Source organism: Drosophila sechellia, chromosome 2L (assembly GCF_004382195.2).
Source record: "Drosophila sechellia strain sech25 chromosome 2L, ASM438219v1, whole genome shotgun sequence".
NCBI classification, from domain to species: domain Eukaryota; kingdom Metazoa; phylum Arthropoda; class Insecta; order Diptera; family Drosophilidae; genus Drosophila; species Drosophila sechellia.
In genome coordinates, this window is record NC_045949.1 from 13,549,681 (window position 1) to 13,573,214 (window position 23,534).

The 23,534-nt window shown below is 40.7% G+C and overlaps 1 protein-coding gene across 2 annotated transcripts in view; it reads left to right on the forward strand.

Moving 5' to 3' along the window:
• LOC6611217 (centaurin-gamma-1A) overlaps window positions 1–23,534 on the forward strand; it is a 53,448-nt gene that overhangs the window by 23,036 nt on the left and 6,878 nt on the right. Inside the window, exons 1-2 of one of the 2 annotated variants that reach the window (XM_032725842.1) lie at window positions 11,024–11,694; window positions 22,999–23,231. In XM_032725842.1, coding sequence (XP_032581733.1) covers window positions 11,523–11,694; window positions 22,999–23,231 — 405 coding nt within the window. In that variant the 5' untranslated portion in view covers window positions 11,024–11,522. Of the gene's footprint in view, window positions 1–11,023; window positions 11,695–22,998; window positions 23,232–23,534 lie in introns of those variants that run through there. The other variant, XM_032725799.1, reaches the window with a different exon arrangement.

Sequence of the window (23,534 nt, forward strand, 5' to 3'; positions counted from 1 at the left end):
TCCATGAATGACAGCCGCTGTTCCGCCTTTATTTTTTTTTGTATTTTTTTTTTCAAACTGTTTGCCACGCAGCCTACCTGCCAGGACATAAATCCTGGCCTGACATTCTGTCAACGTCAATGCGGAAAAATCTTCTGGCATGCAACTCTAAGCCAAAATAGAGCACGCCCTGTTGTGGAAAAATAGCAAAGCGAAAACATTGAATCGATTGGTTTTAGAAGCGGATTAAAGGGATGAGATACCTGAAATGAAAACTGGCTTAAACATTAAACAAATGCTAAATAATAGTATTTTTGCAAGGAAACTTTTATAATGAAGTTTCTTCAATTAAGCTTGTTTATTATGACATACAACTATTATACTATATATATTATATTTTCCAAACTGTGCAAAGAACATCAATGCCTTGTTGCGATCTGCATACTTAGCAGTCGATCCCCTCTTATATGTAGTGTACTTATTTCGATTACCCTGTCAAACTAATCCGAAATGCATGCAAATGAGACCGAAGTACAATTGACAAATGGCATTAGGCTTTGATGGCCATTAAGTCCACTCAACGGTCAGTTGAGTAATCAATCAAACGCACTGCATCTCGTCAACCCCTTTTGGAACTGCGAATTGGGACGCCAGTTGACCGCTGGTCAACTGACTGACTCACTGTCCAACCGTCCACCCCTGGAAAGCGTGTGGCACTTAAACTGTCTGCGCCTGCGCTTCGGCTAAAATCCCGCTCAGGATACGCGGCGCAGGACACGCGACTTGTGCAGTTCATTAAAATAAAATGCAAGTCGGGTAATGAGGAAAATGCAGCGTAATGAAATTAATGCGAGCACGCAAGGCCCACTAGGAACGAGAGTTATGGCGGGGGTTATGCATTGCTATATGGCTATATATGACTACATGACTACGGTGCATTGATAGGGGAGATCCTGGACTGCCCGCTGCTCGGGCATGTGCAATACTTCGCGGACCAGGAGTCGAAATGCCCGTCATCCCTCCACTAAACCATTGAACCACTGAACCACTGGGCATTTGTCAAGTGCCGCGCTATTTTTTGCACCTTGACTCGAACGGCCCGCATAATTGGAACATTTTTGCTAAAAATGTTACCACTCGGCGTGCAGAAAGTGCACTCATTAGTTATAGTTTGTTTAGCCAGGACAATGCTTCCTGCATGTATGTGTATGCAAAAAAGAAATTATATATATAAACGGGAGCATTGAGTACATTTTATGGCCTATGGAACGTGCCGACTCTATGAAAATGTGGGCTTTGCATTTGCCTGCAATGAAAACGAAAAAAAAGCAAAAAGAATCCTGTAACAATAAGCCCACACATAGACCCACAAAAAGTGGTGGCCAGCTTAGACAATCAAGGTGTCAAATAAAAATGTCAAGTTTATGGACCACGCGGCGATCGCCACTAATCTGTCAACAAAGGTGAATCGAGGTATTTCCGGTTTCCGCACCGAAGCCAACAGATCAACCCCTTTTCCGTTTCATGGCTGTTGCGTGTCCTTGTTCCGGACTTACATGCCGACTGACTTACTGACCGACGGATGAACTGGCGGACGGCAGGACAGAGCGAAACGCCCCGGCTGGAGGACGGACAGAAGTCCTTTTGGCCGGCTGTCATAATTAAAATATGACGCGTGTCTCGTGCGCAGGACAATTGCACCGCGGGTAGTGGTATGTGTATCCTGGCAGTTGCCACTCAATTCGACACGCAAGCCAGCAGAGCAACAGAAGCCGCATAGCTACCATGGTCAATGGTGGAAATATGAATATACCAACCAGACTTGTACTGTTCTCGGACCTTCGGTCATTGTCCTGCGACTGGGACAACTGCAGCAAATCGCTTATAGCATGCGCCAATTATACAGATTGTAAACGGAAATTGCCTCAAATCAAAAATTATAGTCCAGAATTGGGCCTAAGGAAATGGTTGCCATTGCCGTACATGAAAGGCAAGGAATGCCATGGCATGGATATGTGCGGCAAAGGACAAAGTTGATTGTAGTAATTCAGATGTCGCCCGATTCGATATGCCAAAAGTAGAAGGAAAGGTCATAATTGGACTTGCAAATGAGCTGGGATTCATAAAATAAGTGGCTTGTCGAACAGGACAGTGGACAGCACACAAATTGCTGCAGAATGTATGAATCTATATATATATTTCAAAAATACAGAATTCCTCGACATCAGAGATTAAGGGAGCGTTACAAATATCCTGCTAACAAGTTATGACATCCTATTTTATCCGGACTGTACGTGACCGAGCCTCAAACACTAAGTGTGGCTATCCCATTAAAGCATGCTCGCAACATCTCTCTGGTTAGAGATAATGATTTTTACGGCACACTTTCGGGGCATAAACAATTAGTTTGCATAATGCGTGTTTTACTTTCGAATTGAGCGGGACAAAGGATAAATGCCCCTTGCGCTGGTCAAACAGCAGCTGTAATAATCATAACAAACCCGCAATGGACTCATCTGCATACGTTTTTATTCATCACTTTCACCGACACTTTCCACACCAGCAGACCAGATATGAGATAGATGCCTTCAATCCTGCTGGCCAACAGCTGCCGCATAACCCAAATCCAACCCAACCACCCAGGACCACCACGAACTTTGAAGTAGATGACGTTTTGGGCAAACATTAAAGGGAAAGCGGATGGATGATGGAATCGGGTTGGACGGATGCTGGGCAGTTGGGTGCGCTCGACGATGATGATTTTCCATAACTGCTGCGGTGGACATGAAATTTCATAACATCAAGATATGAGCTTTGAATTATCTCAGATCGCCCAAGGGGGATGAGCCCGGCGATGGAACGTGTCTCTTTGATAAGTGAAAAAAAAATATAGAGCGCAAAATAAATAATTCCGAGGCAAAAACGTGCACTGCATTTGATAAGGATAAGCTGTGTTGTTAGGGGTTCCAACCCTTCCCCTGCTAATGAGCACACTTGAACGAGTCACGGCTGCATTGTTTGCCCAGTCCGCTAATGAAGAGCGGGAGCGTACTGGTATCCTGCCACTGGTATCCTTATGCAGGACTTGCATTGTCCTTCGGCGACAAAAGCGACGCATGTCCATCAAGTTAAATCACACAAAACGTTCGAGCGGGGGTTGCTAACCATACTGGGTCGCGAAATCCGAATCCCAAACCGGAACTCAACCCGCTCATCCAGTTGTCCTTTGTCCTGTTTTCGGATGCAGACCCTAACTTTCAAACGGACAGCTTTAAATGATGTTTTCCTCGTTTGGTGTTGCTGCATTTTTAATGCCGTGTAAACTTTATTGTTTAATTGCCTTTTTTGTGGGTTTTTTTTCCTCCCTTGGCGATTCCACTTTCAATTTCAATTATTTTAATTGCGCCGCGAGGGAATTTGTTCGTTTCGTGGATATAATTAACTAATTTCCAGCGATTTGTCAGTAGAACCCACAATTATGCATTAGAGTGACTGGCCAAAAATGGGACACGCGTCATGTGTCCTGCGGACACAGTGGTCGGGAAAAACCTTTCTTGTGGCAGTTTTTCCTCTCTTCTTTTTTTTAGGGGTAAAAGTATCAATTGCATGTCCTTTTTTTAGTTTTAGTATCTCTGTATCACAAAGCCTTATCGCATGTCCAAGGAGTCAACTGAAAAGCCGCAAGATGAATGCGTTCATGTAAGGGGGTTGCATAATGTTCCTCTGATGTCCCGCAAGATCTTGACAGTGAAAAATTCAACGCACAAATGATCCCCCGATCGCTCAGCTATTTGATTGATTTGGCAAACAAATTTCCGAAATTTTGGCACAGAAAATTCCGCATTCTGGTTTGGGTTTTCGCATGAAAAATGGGTTTCCTTTTAGCAGAAATTGAAATTTCTTTTTTTTCGGCAATTTGTTCGCAATTTTCATTGTTGATTTAGGTTACTGCGGGGTGGCTACGGGTAAAATTGTAAATCGTGGATGGATTTCTTCTTAAATGGGGGAAATTGAATAATTTACCCAATTTATTATTGCTCAAAGATATATCAAAAGCAGCGTCTCATGAGTTAAATTAATTTCTTTCGTTTTCTTTCTTTCAGGTAAGCTCGATTGCATCAATTACTTATTCAGAGATTTTTAGTCACCTCGTGAGTCACATCATTTAGAAATTTGCAATTGCTCTGATATCATTGGATGAGCTGACTCAAAAGTTGCATTTATTGTATGAAATCACCAATTATCTGCAGCGAATTATACATCGCATAAAATATTACGTACTTACATAAATTCTGCGTTAAAATTACATTCCTAAGACAGCCGCAACAAATCCTTTGAGAACTGTATCTGCGAAACAGAAAAATGAAGTGAACAACTTGGGATACTTTTCTATCTTCGTAATGCGATCATAAAACCGTCATCTGATCTCACAACACCACATAAAAAATCGGAAAGAAAGAATGGGAATTCGCGTCAAAATGTCAGAATCATTTTTTCAATATTAAATTTTGCACGCCATTTAAAAAACAAAATTGCATCCCCAAGATTGCAGACCTTGAGAGATCTGCCAAAAAAGATTTGCAGTTACACCCCTCAAAATTGTTGGGCCAAAAAATAATAAAAGAGGAACGAAATTGAATTTATGTCCAAAAATATTGGAAACATTTTTATTTGATCTTCTTTCTTGCGAAATTCTTACCCCTACTTAGTGCGTTTTGCGCATTTGAACTTTGACCGTGTCCTGTGAAAGGAAAAATCACTCGAGCGTGCCCCGATTTCGGTTTAGCCCACCAAGATCTGGTTGGGAAACACCCTAAAAAAACTGTACATGTGAAATTTTAATTAGTTTTCTTGCCATCGACATTCAAAGAGGGACGAATTGATTCGGTGCAAGGAGAAATGGAATAGGTTTTTTAAAATATTGTAGTTAGAAGTTTTGTTTGGCAGAATCGATATGAGTGATAAAGATAACACTTTATGGAACATCATTTACAAATGCAGTATTAAATATTTTTAAATAAATAAGTGTAAATAAAACGAGTAATTAGAGCAAATTTAACTTTCTTACCCACTGTATTCTTTTTGCATATTCATGATTTCATTCAATTTGTTGCACTCAATTACCATTGGCCATATTCAATTATCATTTTCGCATCTAATTTTAGAAGCCTCTTTCGAATGCGAGTATGATGTATCACATATCGTGTATTGCACCATATACCCTAATATTTGGCCCACTAAATCCCTCAACAAATTGTTTTAGTGAGATCTTTCGTGCTCTGTAAGAATTGTGATGCGTTATTTACAGAAAGAAGACGCAATGTAAAAATAAGTAAAAATAAGTAGAAATACAAAACAAACACAAGGGCCAAAACAGCTCTCCTCCTCACCCACTGACCCTGAATAAAAACAATTTATATGGTATGGTACACCCCCCTGCGCACCTCCACTAAATGATATATGTATATATTTCAGTTCAGTTGAGTTCAGTTCAGTTTGCTGGCAACTTGCGTCAGTTGTGCTCTTGCCGAATTTACGTGTGTAAATAATTGGGTTTTGCATATGCAAAGCATATATAATTTAATTGTTTCAAGAAACGCAAAAATTGAGAATTCACTCGCTTGCGATTTATAAGAATATTTTTTCATATTTCGGCTTCAATTGGCAGTGGATATTGTTATGTCTTCTCTCGGGAAAAATTGCCGCGAGGCAAAAGGAAGCGAAAATGGAGCAAACGATGGGGAATTATATTTAATATTTGAATGGAGTTTGCACTTCAAACGGGTGGGTATAAAATAAATACCCTATGGAGGTGGGGATTCCCTAAGATTTTCAAGGATTTTGAGACATCTTCACTTTGAGTTCTATCAAACAGTCTTGGTTCTCTAAGCTAAAAGGTTTATTAGTATAATATTTGAAGTTGTTTCTTAACAAAATATGATATAATGATGTAAGAGTTTAAATCTTAATTAATACATTGCTTTAAAAAATTTAGTTCTTATGTGTTTCCTTTTAATTTATTCAATTTAGTTGTTTAGTTTCAATATTTTGGGTTTTTTAAAGAGTATGCTCAACTTCCACTTTGCTGCTCACTGAGTTTTTTGAAAATCTTTTTAGGGGCACAAAATTGAATTGGGCTGCTTTTTGCCTTAGGCAGCTCTCCGAGTAAGTTTTACATTTTTTTTTATTTTTTTGTATAAAGGCTCCTGGAGTTAAGAAGCTGCGAACGAAGTTTTGGGGCTGCCACACACATACAGATACAGATACAGATACAGATTGCTCCTTCAGCAAAGTTGCCTCATCCTCGCCGCTCCAACGGTACTTAACATATTTGCATTAACAAGCGGACACTCGCACAGATACAGATACATATACAGATACATATACAGATACATATACAGATGCAGATACATATACAGATGTGCAGATACGGATACAGGGTACATTCGAAATGTACATGTTTTTTAGGTATTCAGTATTCATATGTCTGCACTTGATGGAGCAGGGTTTTTGGGATTTGGGGGCAAGCTCGTCTCCGCAGGCTGGGCCATTAAAATTATTGATTTTCTGCCGTCTGCAATTCTGCCCTTTGGCCAACACAGTTAACCCACCAATCCAATCCCGCCGCCACTTCCCCACTTATCGCCACATTTAAATTAATCAACTCAATTTGCGTAAAAGTGCAAGATGGAAAGGGGCGGCGATGGAGCGTTTTTGATTACACGAACAGACAGCGATGTCAACTTGAACGGAGGGGGGTGGGGGTTACTTTTTGCCTGCCCATAAGCCACCGTAACTCTTCTAACCCTAATAATTGTGTCATGTCTCAAGAAAAATCGCCGTGCTCCTGTTCCCTCGGCAATTTCATGGATTTCCGAACATTTTCGCTAATGTTTCTTTCACGCTTCATTATAAGGGCTCGTTTAAAAATGAAATTGGCAAATGCAGTAACTTTCGGGAAAATTATGAATTATTAATTATGGCAAGGGTTTTCGAAGGAGACCCCCCACTCCACTCCACTCCACCCCTCTCACATGTTGCCCATGTCCAATGTGTAAGCGCATTTTGGCGTGAGAACTAATTCGCTGGTAATTGCAGCCGAGGAAAATGGAAAATGTGAGGCTGGCCCTGGGGTTAGAAACTGTAAATGACTTTCCATGCAAATTATGAAAATTATGAATACGAAATTAGTTTTGGATGATGAGCATTGAATGCAATTTGCCAACGAATGCGAAGGGTTCAAAAAAAGATGCCCAATACGTTTGTAATCCTTTCCTGTAATACTCTTAACTCTGTTAAGAAAAACAATTTAAGCTCTGTGGTTTTATATGATAGCGAAATACTTTATTTATATCCCTTGTTAAGAAAGATTACGCATTGAGAGACGTACGAGCTGAATATTCATTTGAAATTTTGGAATATTTCATGAATCATATTTCCGCCCGCGCAAAGACATGTGTGAAGCGATTTGTGCTGACCCACTAAAAAAAAGCTCATAACACATTTATTTCCAATGCAAATGAGCCATAGTTGCCTCTTTTTTTTTTTACGAAATCTTCTTGTTTGCTATCTTGCTTGTTTCCCCTTTTTGCATGGCAAATCTGAATATTAAATATAATCAAATGTACATCAAATGCACTCAACTAAATCAAATAAATGGGTCTTCATACATCGTGACAAATCGTATGCTTCCGCCTTTAACCCTAGAGAGACCTTTTTTTTTGTTTCTGGACGGGGTGGGTGTCAAAGTCACCACAATGAACTTTGCTAAGGCAAATATTGGCCCAACAAGCTCCGAGTGGGTGGACCACTGCAAAAGTATCAAATTTCAATGCTAGGGTGCAGGATTCGTGGTTTTCCACTGCCGGCGAGGGAAGCTCAATTTGTTGCCACTCACAACTGGACAGGGTTGTCGTTTACAGAGTTGCTTTTCCACAGAGGGATTCATATCAGATTAAAAAAGTTGCAAATTTATTTTGAGGAATTTTTAATTATTACATTATCTAGTGATTACCAATCAAAGCTAACTGGAAGGCACGGTAGTTCTCATATTTGGTATCCTAAATAAGATAATAATGTATTTTTGATTTTGGATTTATTTCGAAAGTAAATTTATTGTGAAATAAAACTAGATATCCCCTAAAAATCGAACTACACCCTTGGCCAAAACATTTGCAGGCAATTAAAAGCACTAACGAATTGCTCTTGTGTGAAAGGGGATCTGCGCAGGAGTTGGAGGAGTGGAATCGGTGACACCCTAAAGTTACATCGACCATAGCACCCTCAGGTTCTAATTAGCCCGCGGCTGTTTGCGAAGGGGGAGTCAAAGTTGCCACTGGATTGCTACTTTTTAACCCTTAAAGCCCAAATAGCTGTTTTATTAACGTCATTTGAGTGGCACTTTTTCTTTTTTTCTTTTGGCATTTTATCTCGATGATTTCATTCGGGGCCAAAGCGAACGGAACTGGGACAATTGAAATGGAAAGTGTCGCACATGCCGAAGGCCACAGCTTGACCCACCCACAATTGCAACCCCCTGGCGAATGCGGTGCGTGTTTTTCGTGCAACATTCCTCAATGAAATCTGGGCAAGTCGTCGACTCGCGAGGGGAAATCCTCTCGGGGTGCGCGACCCAGACGGACGGACGCGCCCTTCTGCCAGGCGGAGTCTTGTGTCGCAGGTTGATTAGAAATTCCATTAAAATTCCATAAAAAAAATGTACGTTCAGTAGCAGCCGCACCCAGCCTCGTCCTCATTACACTAATAAATTCAGTGTTTTATTAAAGAATAGATAAATAATTAATTGGCAGAAGTTTCGGTCTAGACTTTAAGGTTACTTACTTACTTTCTACTTTGGAATAAAATATGTATATCTAAACGTATCAACATTATGATATGATTATCGTGACATGAACTTTTACATACGTTATCTGATTTAAGTTTATGCGATAGCAAAACAAGGTCTTGAAACTAATTTACCGGACATTTTTAGCTACTTTCTGTTATAGAGACACTCTCCTCCTTTTCCCACAACTTTTTGTTCAGTGCATAGTTTTTCTGCGAGGGTGGTTTACATCTGAGGAACCCACCCACCCAAGTTCCTCTGCAATCGCGTGCGATGTCTTGCCGTGAATGGATGTATGTACCTCCCCGCACTTTACTCCAACCAACTCCCACTTCCGCTGCTGATTTGTATTTCAATGTCGCTTGCCGCTGATGTCGTCTAATTAAGTCGCAAAGTGTGTCCCTGCTTGGGATTCGGATCGGGTTGGTTGGTTAGTCGGTTTTTAGGATGGTTGAATGGTATCCGTAAAGTGCGGAGTGTGGCCCCGATAAGTGAGTCGAGCAAAAGTGGCGAGCGTGTCCAATTATCGAGCATATAATGCAGTTCACGTGTCGCTGGCTGCTTTTGGGATTCGCATTTTTAAGGCAATCTGTGCTGGTACAAAGGTGGAGATGTAATCTGAAAGCAAACTGCAGTTTGTTGCTCAACAAAAGGTTATAATTTATATTGCTTTATCGCCGGGTTGGCTTAGCTTTTGATAAAGTGGGGCAACACGGATGATCTTGGGCATGATAGGAAACGACCGAGGCATTGGTTTTTGCTACTGATTTGGATTGTTATACATATATTCCTAGCTTAAGTTTGGCCACAAAGCACAGTGAGTTAAGTTAATTTGTACGTATCTGTATGCAATTTACACCTGATTTGAACATATTATTGGTATGGTTAAATCACCGCAATTGCAGTGACCAATCTGCCCGGCAGCCACCTCTAAATTTCGATTTACATCTTGTGCATTCGCATATTGCATAAAAAAACAATCGACAAATTACGGTGAGCATATGGTGCATACGGTGAATCCCCGCCAGCATCTCGCTCCATAGGAAGTGAATTGGCATCGGCATCATAACAAAAACAAGACGCGGTGCCCCAAGCGGCCCACTAACCGAAACCCCAACTAAAAACAATAGCAACAAAGCGCTGTCTGCACAGTTTTCCACGCGTCGGAAGCTGGAAATGAAAATGGAGGTGGAGATGGGGTGGGGATGGGTTGGGGATGGTTGGCGGAACTGCATCAGTATCCCCAAGCAGTATTATCTTCGACTTCATCATGTGCATCATCATGATAGTCTTCAACAACAGCTAGCTAAATGTTTATTATTGCATTTTGATTTCCGTATGATGTTTTTGTTATGGCCACTCTTTTGCGTCACCTACTCTCTCTCTTCGAGGTTCTCTTTTGCGTCATCATCCCCCAAGTGGAAAATGTTCTGCTTGTACACGCTCTCTTAAAGATTGTACATTACGCTGTTACTGTTAAACGTATACGATTTACCACTGTTAAGTTTGATATGCAGTTTTTAACATCGCTTATCGTAGATCGTGGTTTGTTTGTTGGCCATTATTAAATTAGCTTGGTCTTATCTGGGAATGAGCTTCACGATACCTGGCAATGTAAACAAGTATTTATTTTTAAACGCACTGAATTAGTCACAAATTGCGTTGCAGTCAAATTTTTACTTGTTAAGTGCAAGGTATATGAAACTTAAATTTATGAGCAAAAGACTCACTTGATATGTTAGAATAAGCATTTCAGTTTTGTTTTCGCCACATCATTGAAGATTCAATAAATTAAATGTTTTACGACAATTATAGCTATAAACATTCACTATACAATATATAGCCAGTATATAATATAAATAATTTATCTAGAGATATATATTTATATTTTAGTTTGGCACATATTTTAGGAAATGCGCAATGGAAATTATAAAAAGCGCTCTGGAATGTATTTTTTATATGCCGATAAATGTCGCAAAGTCACTGGGTGGCTTCCGGAAGCAGGGGTATCGTGTTTCCTCGAGTATCTGCAACAAGCTGTCGGGGGGAATGGGAAACCTGGCTCCCGGGACCATTTGGTTTACCTGCCGATTACCTTTGCAGCTGCTAACAGCACGTGGCAACAGCGCAGCAACAGCTGCTGTTGTCCAACAGAGCGCTGTTATTCGTCAGCCCTCCACGACGAAGGCTCTCGCATTCAGTTGTGTTTCGACCAGCACTCGATGTAGACGTACGCACGGATACTCGGCTTTGCAATTTTGTTGGATACTTGATGAAATAACGTCAGTCGGATTGTATATAACCCAAAGCAGCAGCAAATCAATGTCGTCAGTTGTATAAATAATAAACAAACACATTCACGAAGAGTTTTTGTGCTTTCATTGCATAGTGACCAAGTGTGTTAGTCACCATACAGTTTATTTATGTGCTAAAATGCAAATTCAAAATCACAAGACCAAACAAGTTGCTAAAATGTGGCCGAGGAAGCCAATAAGTGCGAATAAAAATAAATAAATACGCGAAGCGCAGCAAAACCAAGGCGCACAAAAAGGATTACACCAGATAAATAACACTGAAGCGGCGTAAAAATAGCAGAAACGCAAAAACACATTTCATTGCCAAAGCAGCAGCAACAAGAACTCAGCCAACAGGGCCAAGAAAAGCCGTCAAGAGCAACAGTTAACACAGCAGCAGCAACATGTTGGCGGTTAAGAACTTCTTCCTGCCGGAGAGGGCCAAAGCTCCGGAGACTCCGCAGCGATTCTCCCGAATGCCGGAGGCCTTTCTCCGCTCCATCCGGAGACGATCCCTGAGGGTCAAGAGGGCCAAGAGCCTGGTGGTGCCCGATCGCAGCGAGAAACGTAAATCAGGTGAGGTACAGTGTCGATGTAAAGCGACCAAAGATGGGGACATGGCGGGTCAAAGTTCACTTTGAAACTAGGGGGCTATGCTATACTATACAATTTCGCAGAATTCCAATTTAAATCACCTGCAAGTGAAGAAATCCGGCGACAATTAAGTCTTAAATAGCTAACACATGCTCCATTCGCATAAAAATGGTCATTGTTGTTGAAAACTACTCAACTGTTTTTCCCACAGTGCCACCACCCCAAGTACTCCCCTTTTGCAGACCTTGCCACCTAATCACCATTAGCCAAAACTAAGCTTATTTATTTCGCCACTCGTGCTCATTAAAATATTTGATAATTAGTTTATTATGCCGCGAAAATCATTTAACTTTTCATGCAATTTCGTTAATTACCCCAAGTCGAAATGAGAAAAATCATAAACCAATGACCTTGCACAGGTTATCTTATTAACATTGAATGTGCAACAGTCGAAATAAACTTTTGCCCAACTCTATTAGAGTGTGAAAAAATAGAGAAAAAAGTTAAAAACTTTTGAATGTGGCACATCGCGTGTCATGTGTCAAAGTGTGTGGCAAACTTTGGGTGTTGTAATCAGTCAGCGCGATAATAATGCAATTTGGCATAGTTTTTTTTTCACTACGATACTTCCTCCGTTGTGGGCTTTATGATGTCAAAGTTATGACAGCATTATGTCTTATTTTGCATGCTTTTTAGCATGAAAATGGAAATTACATGCAAACAAAAGTTTGCCAAACTTCTTTGTTTCTATCAAAAGCTGTCGGAGTGAAAGGTCAATAAAATGAAATGGATAGCGAAAGTTAGGCTGTTGTAATGCAAAAGGGAAGAGGAGGTCCGTGTTTTGTAACATTGACTCACATTCGTATTGTTCGACATTGACTTTCAGTAGCCGTGACAACTGAATGTCGAAAGTTTGTCCACCTCTCACTTTGGCACCATTGTTAGTTTGGTACCTTGGCATGCAATTATCGATTCTCGAAAAATGCGGGTAACAGAAGCCAAACGATGTCAGCATTGACACACTGCAATCAATGCCACTTAATGACGTCAATCGGTGGCAAGATGGGTGGGAAGGTGCCAAGTAGCCTCTTTCATCTTATCGCGCATATCCATCAGTTGGCTTACTAAGTATCTGCCACATGGCGTGGCTTAAAGTTCGGATACAAGCCAAAGAAGCTAGTTCCGTCGGTGGGGCTTTGGAAAATGTGTCAACCTGGTTCTAGCCAGCCAGAGATCGGGCCAAGAGATTAGGTTGATTGATCTGCAGGAGATTAAACACTTTAATACATCACTCGTTGTTCAGGCCATGAATCACAGCGTATGTATATAAACACTTTTGCGGTAGACTAACAGCCATAAAAACTTACAAAAATAAACATTTATGCAAATTTCTTGGACTGTTAATGTCTTACAATACGAATGCGGTTAAAGTTCTAAAAAAAAAAACTTTATTCACCATAAATTTTCCAGCTTTTTATACACAATTGCATCATGTGTTCTTTTTCCTTAACATTTTGCGATGCCTCATCAATATCGAAATTACTTCGTCATGTTTTAATACTTGCTTGCCTCATTACTTGGAAAACGCATGCCAATGGTAAAATTAAGTTTTATTCTATCCCTTTTCCCGATCATTTTCTATTTTTAACGCTGAATGATTATTTCTTTGCCCCATTGCAATTTTTCATGCTGCAACGCATTCCTGCATGTGTGTGCAGATATTTTCCCTGATCGAGTCATTAATTTCCACTCAAATTGCAAATTCCATTCGGAATGCCATTAGTGAAGAGTGTTCTATTATTTCGTGTGTATTTTTTTTCTTTTCTTTTTTTTTTTGCTGCCCCAAGTCGCGCCATGTATTGATAAGATAAGAAATGGACGGTCTATTCTATATACACGGTGTATAAATAGTTAAATGTGCTCCCATTGATTGCCGTTCATTCACTTTGTTTAATTAAAAAAAAAGGTCTCTATCCTATCCCCCGCCAACTGATATGTTTTGCAACTGAGATAGATAAGTCTGGAATATAAAATACCTGAGATCTCGAGATATTGAAGCCCTCTTTGCTCCGATTTCCCATTCAACTGACAGCACTGTGACTTTTCAAAGACCTTGACAGCCTTTTGGTTTTTTGTTATTTGTGCCCCCCTTTTTGTTTGCTCGAAAGTCCCCAAAGTATCTCGTCAAATAGATCTATGCTACTATAGATATTGTACAATTTTCAAGACATTTTAATAGGCAAATCTCTTGGCGTTCTGAGTACAATCTGTTCCACGCAACACTTTTAATGTTTTGTGTATGTTTTTTTTTTAAATTTATTTTGCTTATTCCCCTGTTTTTGTATACTTATACTTTTTATTTCTCTAGCCGCTCGTGCACTCAGCGCTTAAACAAGATAAATAAAGAGTCAACAACAGGAGCGAATAATACGCTTAACACATTCGGTGCGAATAGCAAATACGAGTATATAGCCAACGAAATTTAGAATAAATTTACGAAAAAGAGAAACGAACACGTATGATTAAAATTAAAACGCAATTGTATTTGCTGGGGGCAAACATGAGTGTGTGAACGGGTTTCCAGCGATCTAAAGCATATACATATAGTACGAGTATCTGCAAAATGTATCTGTGCGGAGATGGTAATCATTTTGATGAGATCATGACTCGTCGTTTGCTTTTGCGACTGGGACAAGTGAACCCAACTTGGGGGTAGATTTTTGTGGGAAAGTTTAGTTGCTGGGCTTAATCTGGCCGAAGAAAGTATTCAATTATTTTTGTACTTTTTTTCGATTTACGACCCACATGTTGACCTTTTGCTATGCGGAAACTCTCACGCGTGCCCTTAATTAGTCCGCTCAATTTTGTGACTTTAATGAGTGACAAAGTCTCGGCATTTGCCAGTTGAATTAATGTCCCGCCCACATTAATTAACCCAACCGCCCACTAACCAAACATAGATCAGCATTTGGCAAACCTTAAAAGGCAACTCGCAGAGTCGCGAGACTTTTGGTTTTATCTCCGATTTTGGTCGGAACCACAAGTTGAGTCATCGGCGGCGCATGGCTTGGATTAAGTATTGTTGTTAGAAGTGTCACTCTTGGTTGGTGTCAATCATGGCGAGACTCTCGAGTTTATCGATCGGTTCTGGGTTCGGCACACCATTAATCATTCTCCACTTCACGGTCAGCAGCCAAATGGTGGGATGCTACTCTTTATATGGTCTTCTCTCCAAATGGTGATAAACATATTTCTTATTTTGCAGCCGTAACGCACGCGCCACCTTTCAAAATGCACCTTTTCTTATTCGGTATCTTTTTTAACTGTCTTGTAATTATCTAACGAATTTTCCTCTTCACTTTCCTCATTGTCTTTGAAAAGTGAAACCTTACGCTAACATGTAATTAATGAAATTTTATGATCTCTCGCAGTAATAATAAAAATATGATAATTTCTAGGCGTATCTCGTTTATGATGTCTCTATCTTGGATGTTAATATCGTATTATTAATAGTTGAAAATTGAGGCAAGTCATGGTTTTTTGGTTGGCTAGGCAGATGGAAACGTTAGTAGTAGATTCTTAAACTTAAGCTGTTTAAGCCACTTACTGGTCTTAACTTCTTGTTTCCCAGAGTTCTGCCATTGAGGCAAGATCACTTCGAGTGGAACTTCATAAAATAGAGGAAGTATCTCAAGCTAATTTCGAAATATCAATTCAATTTGTTGATCATTCTTAAGCCTGGGAAAACTAGAACCAACACACAGGCTTTCGACCATGACCAAATGCATCCAATCAAATATACATATTCCCAGCTCTCGAAAGAATTCAAATTTATTTCGACACTTCTTACGGCAATAGCTCGAAATAAATTTGCGTATTTTCAATTAAATCATAAGGAAGCGACCCCTGTCTCAAGAAAACCTGTCAAATGCCAAAGTGAAAACGGGGGGAAATTTGAATGCATTTGCCTGTAATGAGAAAATAGCTGGAAAAATATGCAAATTAGATGAAAAGCGACACGTTTCGAACGCCGCTTCCGCAGCAAACAGTGGGACACTTGTTGGGAAAACAGAAATACCTATCTATCTATCCACCACCAAAATGCGTCAGTGAGTTTTCTCCCCAAATACAGTTGGAAACGGAAAGATAGGAAAGGCGGCAGGTTTATTGGTCAAACTCCATTCAGAATGCAAAGTGTATCTAAACATAACGATCGAAAATTCAATTTTGAATAGCAGGTTGACCATAGAGGGATTGCATTTTCGTTTTCCCTTGCTTGGCCCTTTGTTTTTTCACAAATCCCAAAAGCCCCATTCAAAACCTACGCTTTACTGGGTAGTTTTACCTATATGGCAAACGCATTCAGCAGCGGAAGTTCTTATTTAGGTTTTGTTCCCGCTTCGCTTCAATCTAAGGTTTAATGCCCATTGAAATTCTAATGTGGCGTTGACACCGCCAAATTGTTGATGGTATTGGGGGCGCTCGTCGTTCCCTTCTGCTTTAACAAAATAATAATAACAATGATAATAAAATTCCAACATAATTTTTACAATGGCAATTCCAAGGCTATGTGTACATCATTAAGTTTAGCATTGTACATCCCAATTCGGAGGTGTGCCCTTCATCATTATTGCATTGATTTCCTCTTGGCCTGGCCGAAAGTTCAGTCACACTCAAGTGATTCTCTTCACGGGAACTTACATGAATCTTACATAACCGGTTCGAGGTTTTTTTGCTTCTCGTATTTTCCCCATGTTATTCGCATTTTCGGTTGCTTTGTGGGTAGTTATGATCTGTCTGAAAAGTTATCTCTACACTATCCTACAGTTTGCTGCGGGTTTTCTCGCAAGATCACAATCGTAACAGTCATAAAGTATACAGTTTAATTAAAGGTTTAATATGTGGGATATGGCCATAAAAAGATTGTTTAGGGGTAGCGATATTAGAGACATCATTAGTAACTATAGAGGTTTTGGTGGTGTTTTAAGATGACTTGATGTCCCCTAAGAAAATTAACCTTTGTAAATCCTAGAAAATAGTTAAAAAGGCAAACCATGTATGCAGGCAGATTTACTACAGCTATTCGACGAACTTTAAGTATTTTGTGCACATTAGGTATAATTTTTTTTCTGTAACTTAAACCTGCCGCTTAGTGTAATTCTATAGCCTGCGCGTACGAAGTATTGCATTGGCGTCTGACTGATAGCAGTGAGTTTCCACCGGTTGAGGTATCTTGGCAGAAACACCAACAACTCAGCTTATGGCCAGCAAAGTCATTGAACCACGAAGAAAAGACAGTGGGACAAGGCGACTCAGATCGCCGAAACCCACGGCTTAAAAACTAGAACTTAGTTTAATTCAGTTGGACAAGGAAATATGCTGGCAAATTTGTTGCGAACGCACACGTCGTCTGTTTGGGCGAATCCTTCGGCCAGGAGGACACTCACACTCTTGAGCACCGAAAAACACCCATAAATAAGATTGTAATGGATGGAGGCCTCGTGCAAAACAATGGTCATCATAATTTTTTGCTCTGGCTCTGGAAGAAAAGATGTAAACGAGCCACACTCGGCACAATGGCAGATGAGATGAGATTTCTAGGTAAAAGTGGCCAACAGCAAACTACCGCTAAGGAGGCTGCCAGAAAGGAGCGAGAAATAGTTCGTGTAGAACGTGGAAAAGTAAAAGTAAGCAATTTAATAATTTGTTGCGCCTGAGCGGCTAGGAAAGCGGAAAAGAAAAGGAAAAAGTCAGCTGGTCAGTTGGTCAGTAGCCGGAGATCGAAGATCGAGGATCGGAGTTGGCAGTGGATCGTGGAATATTATTGGCCAGCTGCCTTTTCTCTAATGAGGCGCCTGACCATTCCGAATCGATTTAATTGAAGCGATATTTATGGGACACAAACGACATACGAAAATCCCTGCTCCCAGTTTTCATTCGACCATGTTCTTTTTGCAAATCCAAACCGCAAATGGAAAACCTCAAAGTCGCAGGACAATCAAATGCTCATCATTGCAATGCACACCGCATAAATATTAAACACAAATACGATTCGAATTTTATATTATTTGATTTAACGATCGACCATCAGCCCAGGGAGCAGCTGACAACGGGAATCCCAGGAAAAAATCCCATTTCCCATTGCACTTTCTTTACATTTTTTCAATGCTTTCTTCCTCGGATTTTGCCCGTCCATTGTCTTCGGGACTGACACTTCATAAATATGTCATATTTAATAGAGTACAGTGAGCTACCGAGCAAGCGGCAGAGTGAGTGAAAGAAGCCACCACCAGGAGACGGTGTCCTGCATGTCCTTGCGCGATCTCACTTGCTTTCTCCGCCTCTCCCATTGTCAACTTTGATTGACTCGCACGAGCTCAAAAGATTCTTCAGCCGGGTGTCTTTTTTTTTTGCGCTGTTTTTGATTGAAAAAACTCATTTTTTGGGGTGGCGGGAAAATTATTTTTTGGAGAAAAATGAAACAAAAAAATATCATATTTTCTCCGATCATTTTGTAAGATGATCTTGGGACGAGTCGTGTCGTAAATTTGACATTTAATCGTTTTGGGATGGGAAAAGAAAAATTTACATTTTCCTAAACTCGCAATAGAAGTCGGAAAGTTCGTCATGACTCCATTCTTATTTAGTAAGCCTATTGGGTAAGGTTAAAATATCCGCTCTGATGTCATAAACAAGATTCACCCAATTCAAATGAAAAGTAAAAGATTAGATTGTATTTGATAAGATTAATTTTAGGAAATAAAGAACACAAGGAACAAGAACGCATTTATCGTTGATGATGAAGTTTTATTTAAGCGCTGCACTTAATGAATAATAACTTCTCTAGAAAAGCTAATTCCTTAAAAAAAAGAGAAAATACAATTGCCTTAGAACTTCAACTTTTGTATAGTAAATTGATTTCACAAATACTTTATGACTGATAAGACTTCACTGTACTCTATGTACTTCCTCATTGTGTGGGTTTCAACTGCTGGACGATAAGAAAATCATAGCTTACAGCCAAGTGATATTTCCCTTATTTACTTTCTGCTATTTTTTATTATTTTACCGCCGCGTGTTTGGCAATTTACTCTTCCTGTGCTCGCATGATAAATGAGTTTCAACACAGAAATGAATTCAATTCGGCCCCAAAAACTGATAAACGACCCAAAAACGAAAAAAAGCCAACGAAATAAAGCGTCAACAAAGAAGATGCTTTATTACCTGAGTACATAAATCTCGCAGCCAATGACAGCCACCTAAGCAGAGCATCCTTAAGGGATTGCAGACGCAAAAAGGATCTCGTTTAACCCTTTCCCATACTCTGGGGCGTGGTCTTTTGAGTGTGGGCTTAACCTTCAAACGGTGTTTGGACAGCGAGTTGAATGAAATTGCCAGCTCCTCAATCTAATTTATCAAAATCCAACACATGTTCCATCTCCACTTGGGCAAACGAGAGATCTGCCATCTGCTCGTCCGTTTGCTTGTTTGGATGTTCGCGCATTTGCTAATGATCCGTGAATTTCTGTGTCAATTTCAATTGCTTTCCTATGGATTTCTGGGCGATGAAGTCATACATATATATTGTTGTTTTTTAGCCGCCTCCCACAATAATACTCATACACGTGACACTGGGCGAAGAATGTATCTGACGGATACCCATCCCATTGCATCTCATTCCATTCCATCTCAGGTTGCGTGACGCCGTTGATGATGCCCCAGGTCGGACCTTGAGGTGTCGCAATCATTCGTGCAGAACTTTTCTATGAGTTTCCTATTCGTGGAAGACAACAGTTGGATGAAATGAGTGCCATTGCAATCCCCCCTCAGGTGCACAAGTTATTGTTTGTTTGTTTTGACTTGCAATTAATTGGTAAATGTTATTTTTGTTTGGCTTAAACAAATAAGTTTGTTTACCAAAGTTCAGGCTGAATGCGCTTGAAGTATGCACTAAACAAATATAGCTATATGATTTATTTAAAAATTGTTCTGGCCTGCATGTGTATATATGTATCTTCAATATGGTCTGTTAGAAATTCTTGCGCTGAACCTTTCACTTTGTGTGTGCCTTATTTAAGTCACCTTTTCCTGTCTGCAATATCCTCCTCCTACCTCTTAGCCAGTTCCACTGGTAATCTTGTTTGTGCGATCGCCCTTTTTGCCTCGATTCATTTGTGGGCTTTGCTAATTTTCTTTGCCTTTTGTTGCTGGGTCGACGGCAGCCGAGGATCGGCTGGAATCGAAATCGGAATCGGAGAAGGAAAACCCAATTCTTGTGCAGGCTACTTTTTGCTGGTTGCTGCCAGCAACTTTGCCACCAGTCGCCGTGATCTTCTTTCACCGATCTCTGGGCAAATACAAACGGCGTTCGGGACAAAAAGAAAGTAAATCTGGTTTTTGGAGCAGATGTGCAGAATGCACAGAATGGACGTAGGACTACAACGCCAACACCAAGAAGGAAATTGAAGGATATATATATGTACATAGGTGAATCTGAAGTCGGGGATCAAGAGATTTATTGCCAGATCTCGGGGACTGGACACTGTCGTCGGGTTCAGCCTACCTAAATATTTTCGTAGGTTTTTCGTGGGCCAATGCAAATAGGCATCCATGGGATGCGTATCCCAAAGATCTCCAACTAACGCTATTCATAATTCCATGAAAGGCGAGGCAAATGGAAAAATATTCCATTATTATGGTTATGGCTTATTAAAATCACATTATTTGACCATTTACGGGCATGGCCAATGTATCAAAACATACGTGGCGTTTTTCAATGGCACAAACAGTTTTGCCATTTGTGGCATCTAATTAGCGTAAATTGAGTTTCGTCGGGGTTGCATTCAACTGTACTCAAGAATGAGATGTTGCAGCTGGTTAAAGCTGTTTATTTAGTTTTTAAGGCTATGCTATATATGTATATGCTATGATTATGTGAGACCCATTTGATGTTATTATCAATTTTCTTGTGGTTTTATGGCTTGCTAACCATTCGCCGGTATCCTTCAGCTGTATTTGAGTAAAGGACAGTCGTAAAATCATAGATGCGATGACAGTTCTAACCGCTTCTTGTTGCGGCTACCGTAAACAACTAAATGGTTATAAACAATTTTACGACTATTTCGCTGACAATCCTTGGCGCCTCCTGGACAAATAGAATTGAGGTATATACTTCTCTTGGATGTCCGGCACGCTTCTTGGTGATAAAACTCAGGTTTTAGTTTGAATACAGCTGCTGTCAGTCATAAAACTAAGCTATCTATATCTTCAAGTTTGGGGTCAGAAGGTCGGTCAGCTGTTTGTTGGGAAAACATGTTTCCCAAAAAGGGATATGAATATTTCATATTGTTCGCTAATTAAAATGCTTAACCCACATCAAGAGCTGTAAATCCCAAGCCTTCTTATCGCCTCAATGGCAAAAGTGTATAAACACAAACAAACAGAGCTAAAAAAAAAAAACCAAAGTGAAAAACCCCTTCGACCAAACAAACACGGACACTTTCTCCTCCCCAGAACATGAAATGCAAATGGAAATGGAAAAACGGAAAACTCGGAAATCGTACGAACGTCTTTTGGGTTCCAGCTAGTTTGCATACGTAATTATTTTCTTTGGGAGTTTTGACAACGACGGCGACATTTGACATGAGTTTGAGTTACGATCCCGTTGAGATAAAGATGCAGCAATCTCCGAGGGATAGTGGTTACACGTAAGAAAGGGTTGCCCTGGGCCAGCGGTTTGAACTTCACACATAAGCCGATCGACGATCCCAATTCCGATTCCGATCCCGATCCCGATTCCCTCAGGTGATAGTTAACCCCCAGTTCGGTGTCAGACATTTGACATCATTAGTCAAACTTAAAGACGCATTTGTAACTGGCTTGTAACTCTAAGCGCTTTAGCCTAATGACGAGCCATTAATTAGACGGGATTGTCTATGGTGCAGCCCCTGCAATTTGTTACAATTCGAGCAATGAGAACCGCGAGGAACCAGTCGCCAGAACGCCATCTTTGATCCAAAACCCATTTCCATTATTCTCAACGAAAAAAGGCATGCAAATTGCAAAACCGCGCTAATTTTACCCAGCCATATCGCTTTCAATTGGACTCGACAATATCTTGCCCGGATTTATTTCGGTGTTTCCAGTATTATATAACAAAAGGCATATTTATTTCGTTTTAATTTGTAATTTTGCGCTCTGGTCAGCGAGGCAGGAGTGCAAACCAGTTGAACTTGTCTTGTCCATCGCCTCAGTCGATTAACGAGCGGCAGGAAAACAAGTTCCCATTCGAAACCCTTGAGACGACGGCCACGACATCGTACATATATCCGACATATCCATATCCATGTCCTTGCCTGTGTCTATGTCTATGGCCCATGTCCCTGTCGCTGTCCATCCAAAAAACGCCGCCAGAAGTCCTCACTGTTTACTTAAGCAAACTCTTAACAACTCATAATAGAGCAATTTTCACGTTACCCTCCGCCTGTGAATCCAGTAAATCATCGCCGGACGAGCAACCATGCCAGTTGCATGGTCAGCCATTGTCACTCCTTCTCTACCCCAAGTTCAGTGAGGATCTGGGCTGATTGAAAGGAGTATGTGCCGGGCGGTCACCCGATGTTCCCTTTTCCTGAATTGAAATTGATCGTGGGCACTTGGAAATCTAATGGCTCGGGCTTGGCCCTGCTGCTCTCTTGGGAAAAGATTTATGATGTCATCTAAATGGTGTTTTCACTGCGAGCTTAGCTGATAGTTTAACTTGGGCGTGATGCACACATGGCTTCTCGCCAGGAGCCGAAAAAAGCTCAGGCAGAAACAGCTGGCCAGGTTGCCAGGCATTTCAATTAGCTACCCATTTATGGAGCAATTGGTTGCCTTGAAAGGCCGCATACCTTAAGTTTGATTGACTGACAATAAGCTAATTTAAATCAGAAAAGTGTTGGAGCATCAGACAATTGCCGAAAACTGAAAAGGAAGCTTCCTGGCAAACATTTGTGCTGTCAATCAAGCGAGCGGGCTAAACAACATACGCTCGAAGGATGATGAATGTGTATTTAGGATTCCTTCGCGAACGAAGGATACATTTGCATAATGATGCGAGGATGGTTTCTTGAGAGCTCGAAACTTTTGGCCGCGACACATGTAGGTCAAAAAAGGGAAACGGGTTTCGACCTCTTCGAGATCGCTAATTGCGCTGCCTAAACTTGTTTTCCACTTTTTTGTTCTATTTCCAATTATAATAAGTGAAGCGACTGGGCTAATGATGTTTTTGATGTTTTCTTACAGATTCGTTTGTGAACAGTCAGGAATGGACCATTTCTCGTTCGGTGCCAGATCTGAGGCTGGGAATCGTCGGTTCCCTGAACTCTGGTAAGTCGGCCCTGGTGCATCGCTATCTCACCGGATCCTACATGCAGGAGGAGTCGCCCGAAGGTGGTCGGTTCAAGAAGGAGGTCTTCATCGATGGCCAGAGCTACTTGCTGCTCATTCGCGACGAGGGTGGAGCTCCCGAAATGCAGGTAAGTCCTTGGGGTTTCTACTCCATGCTTTTCCCATGAAATATTCATGGGAATGGGAAAAATGATGTATGACTAGGGGTAGGCATTGCTGTGCCTTCAAAGTTATCCGTGCCGTAGACAAATAAATTTTCCCTTATCATCTTGTAAATATTTGGATTGAGGTCAACGTGGGATCAACTGGGAGAGCTTCTGGGGGTGGTTTCAGTTCTACTTTTTTTTTTATCAATATAATTTGATTGAAACGCTCAGAACTCGGGCCTGGAACTTTCTTTTTGTGGCCCTCGAACATATTCTCGCTACCAA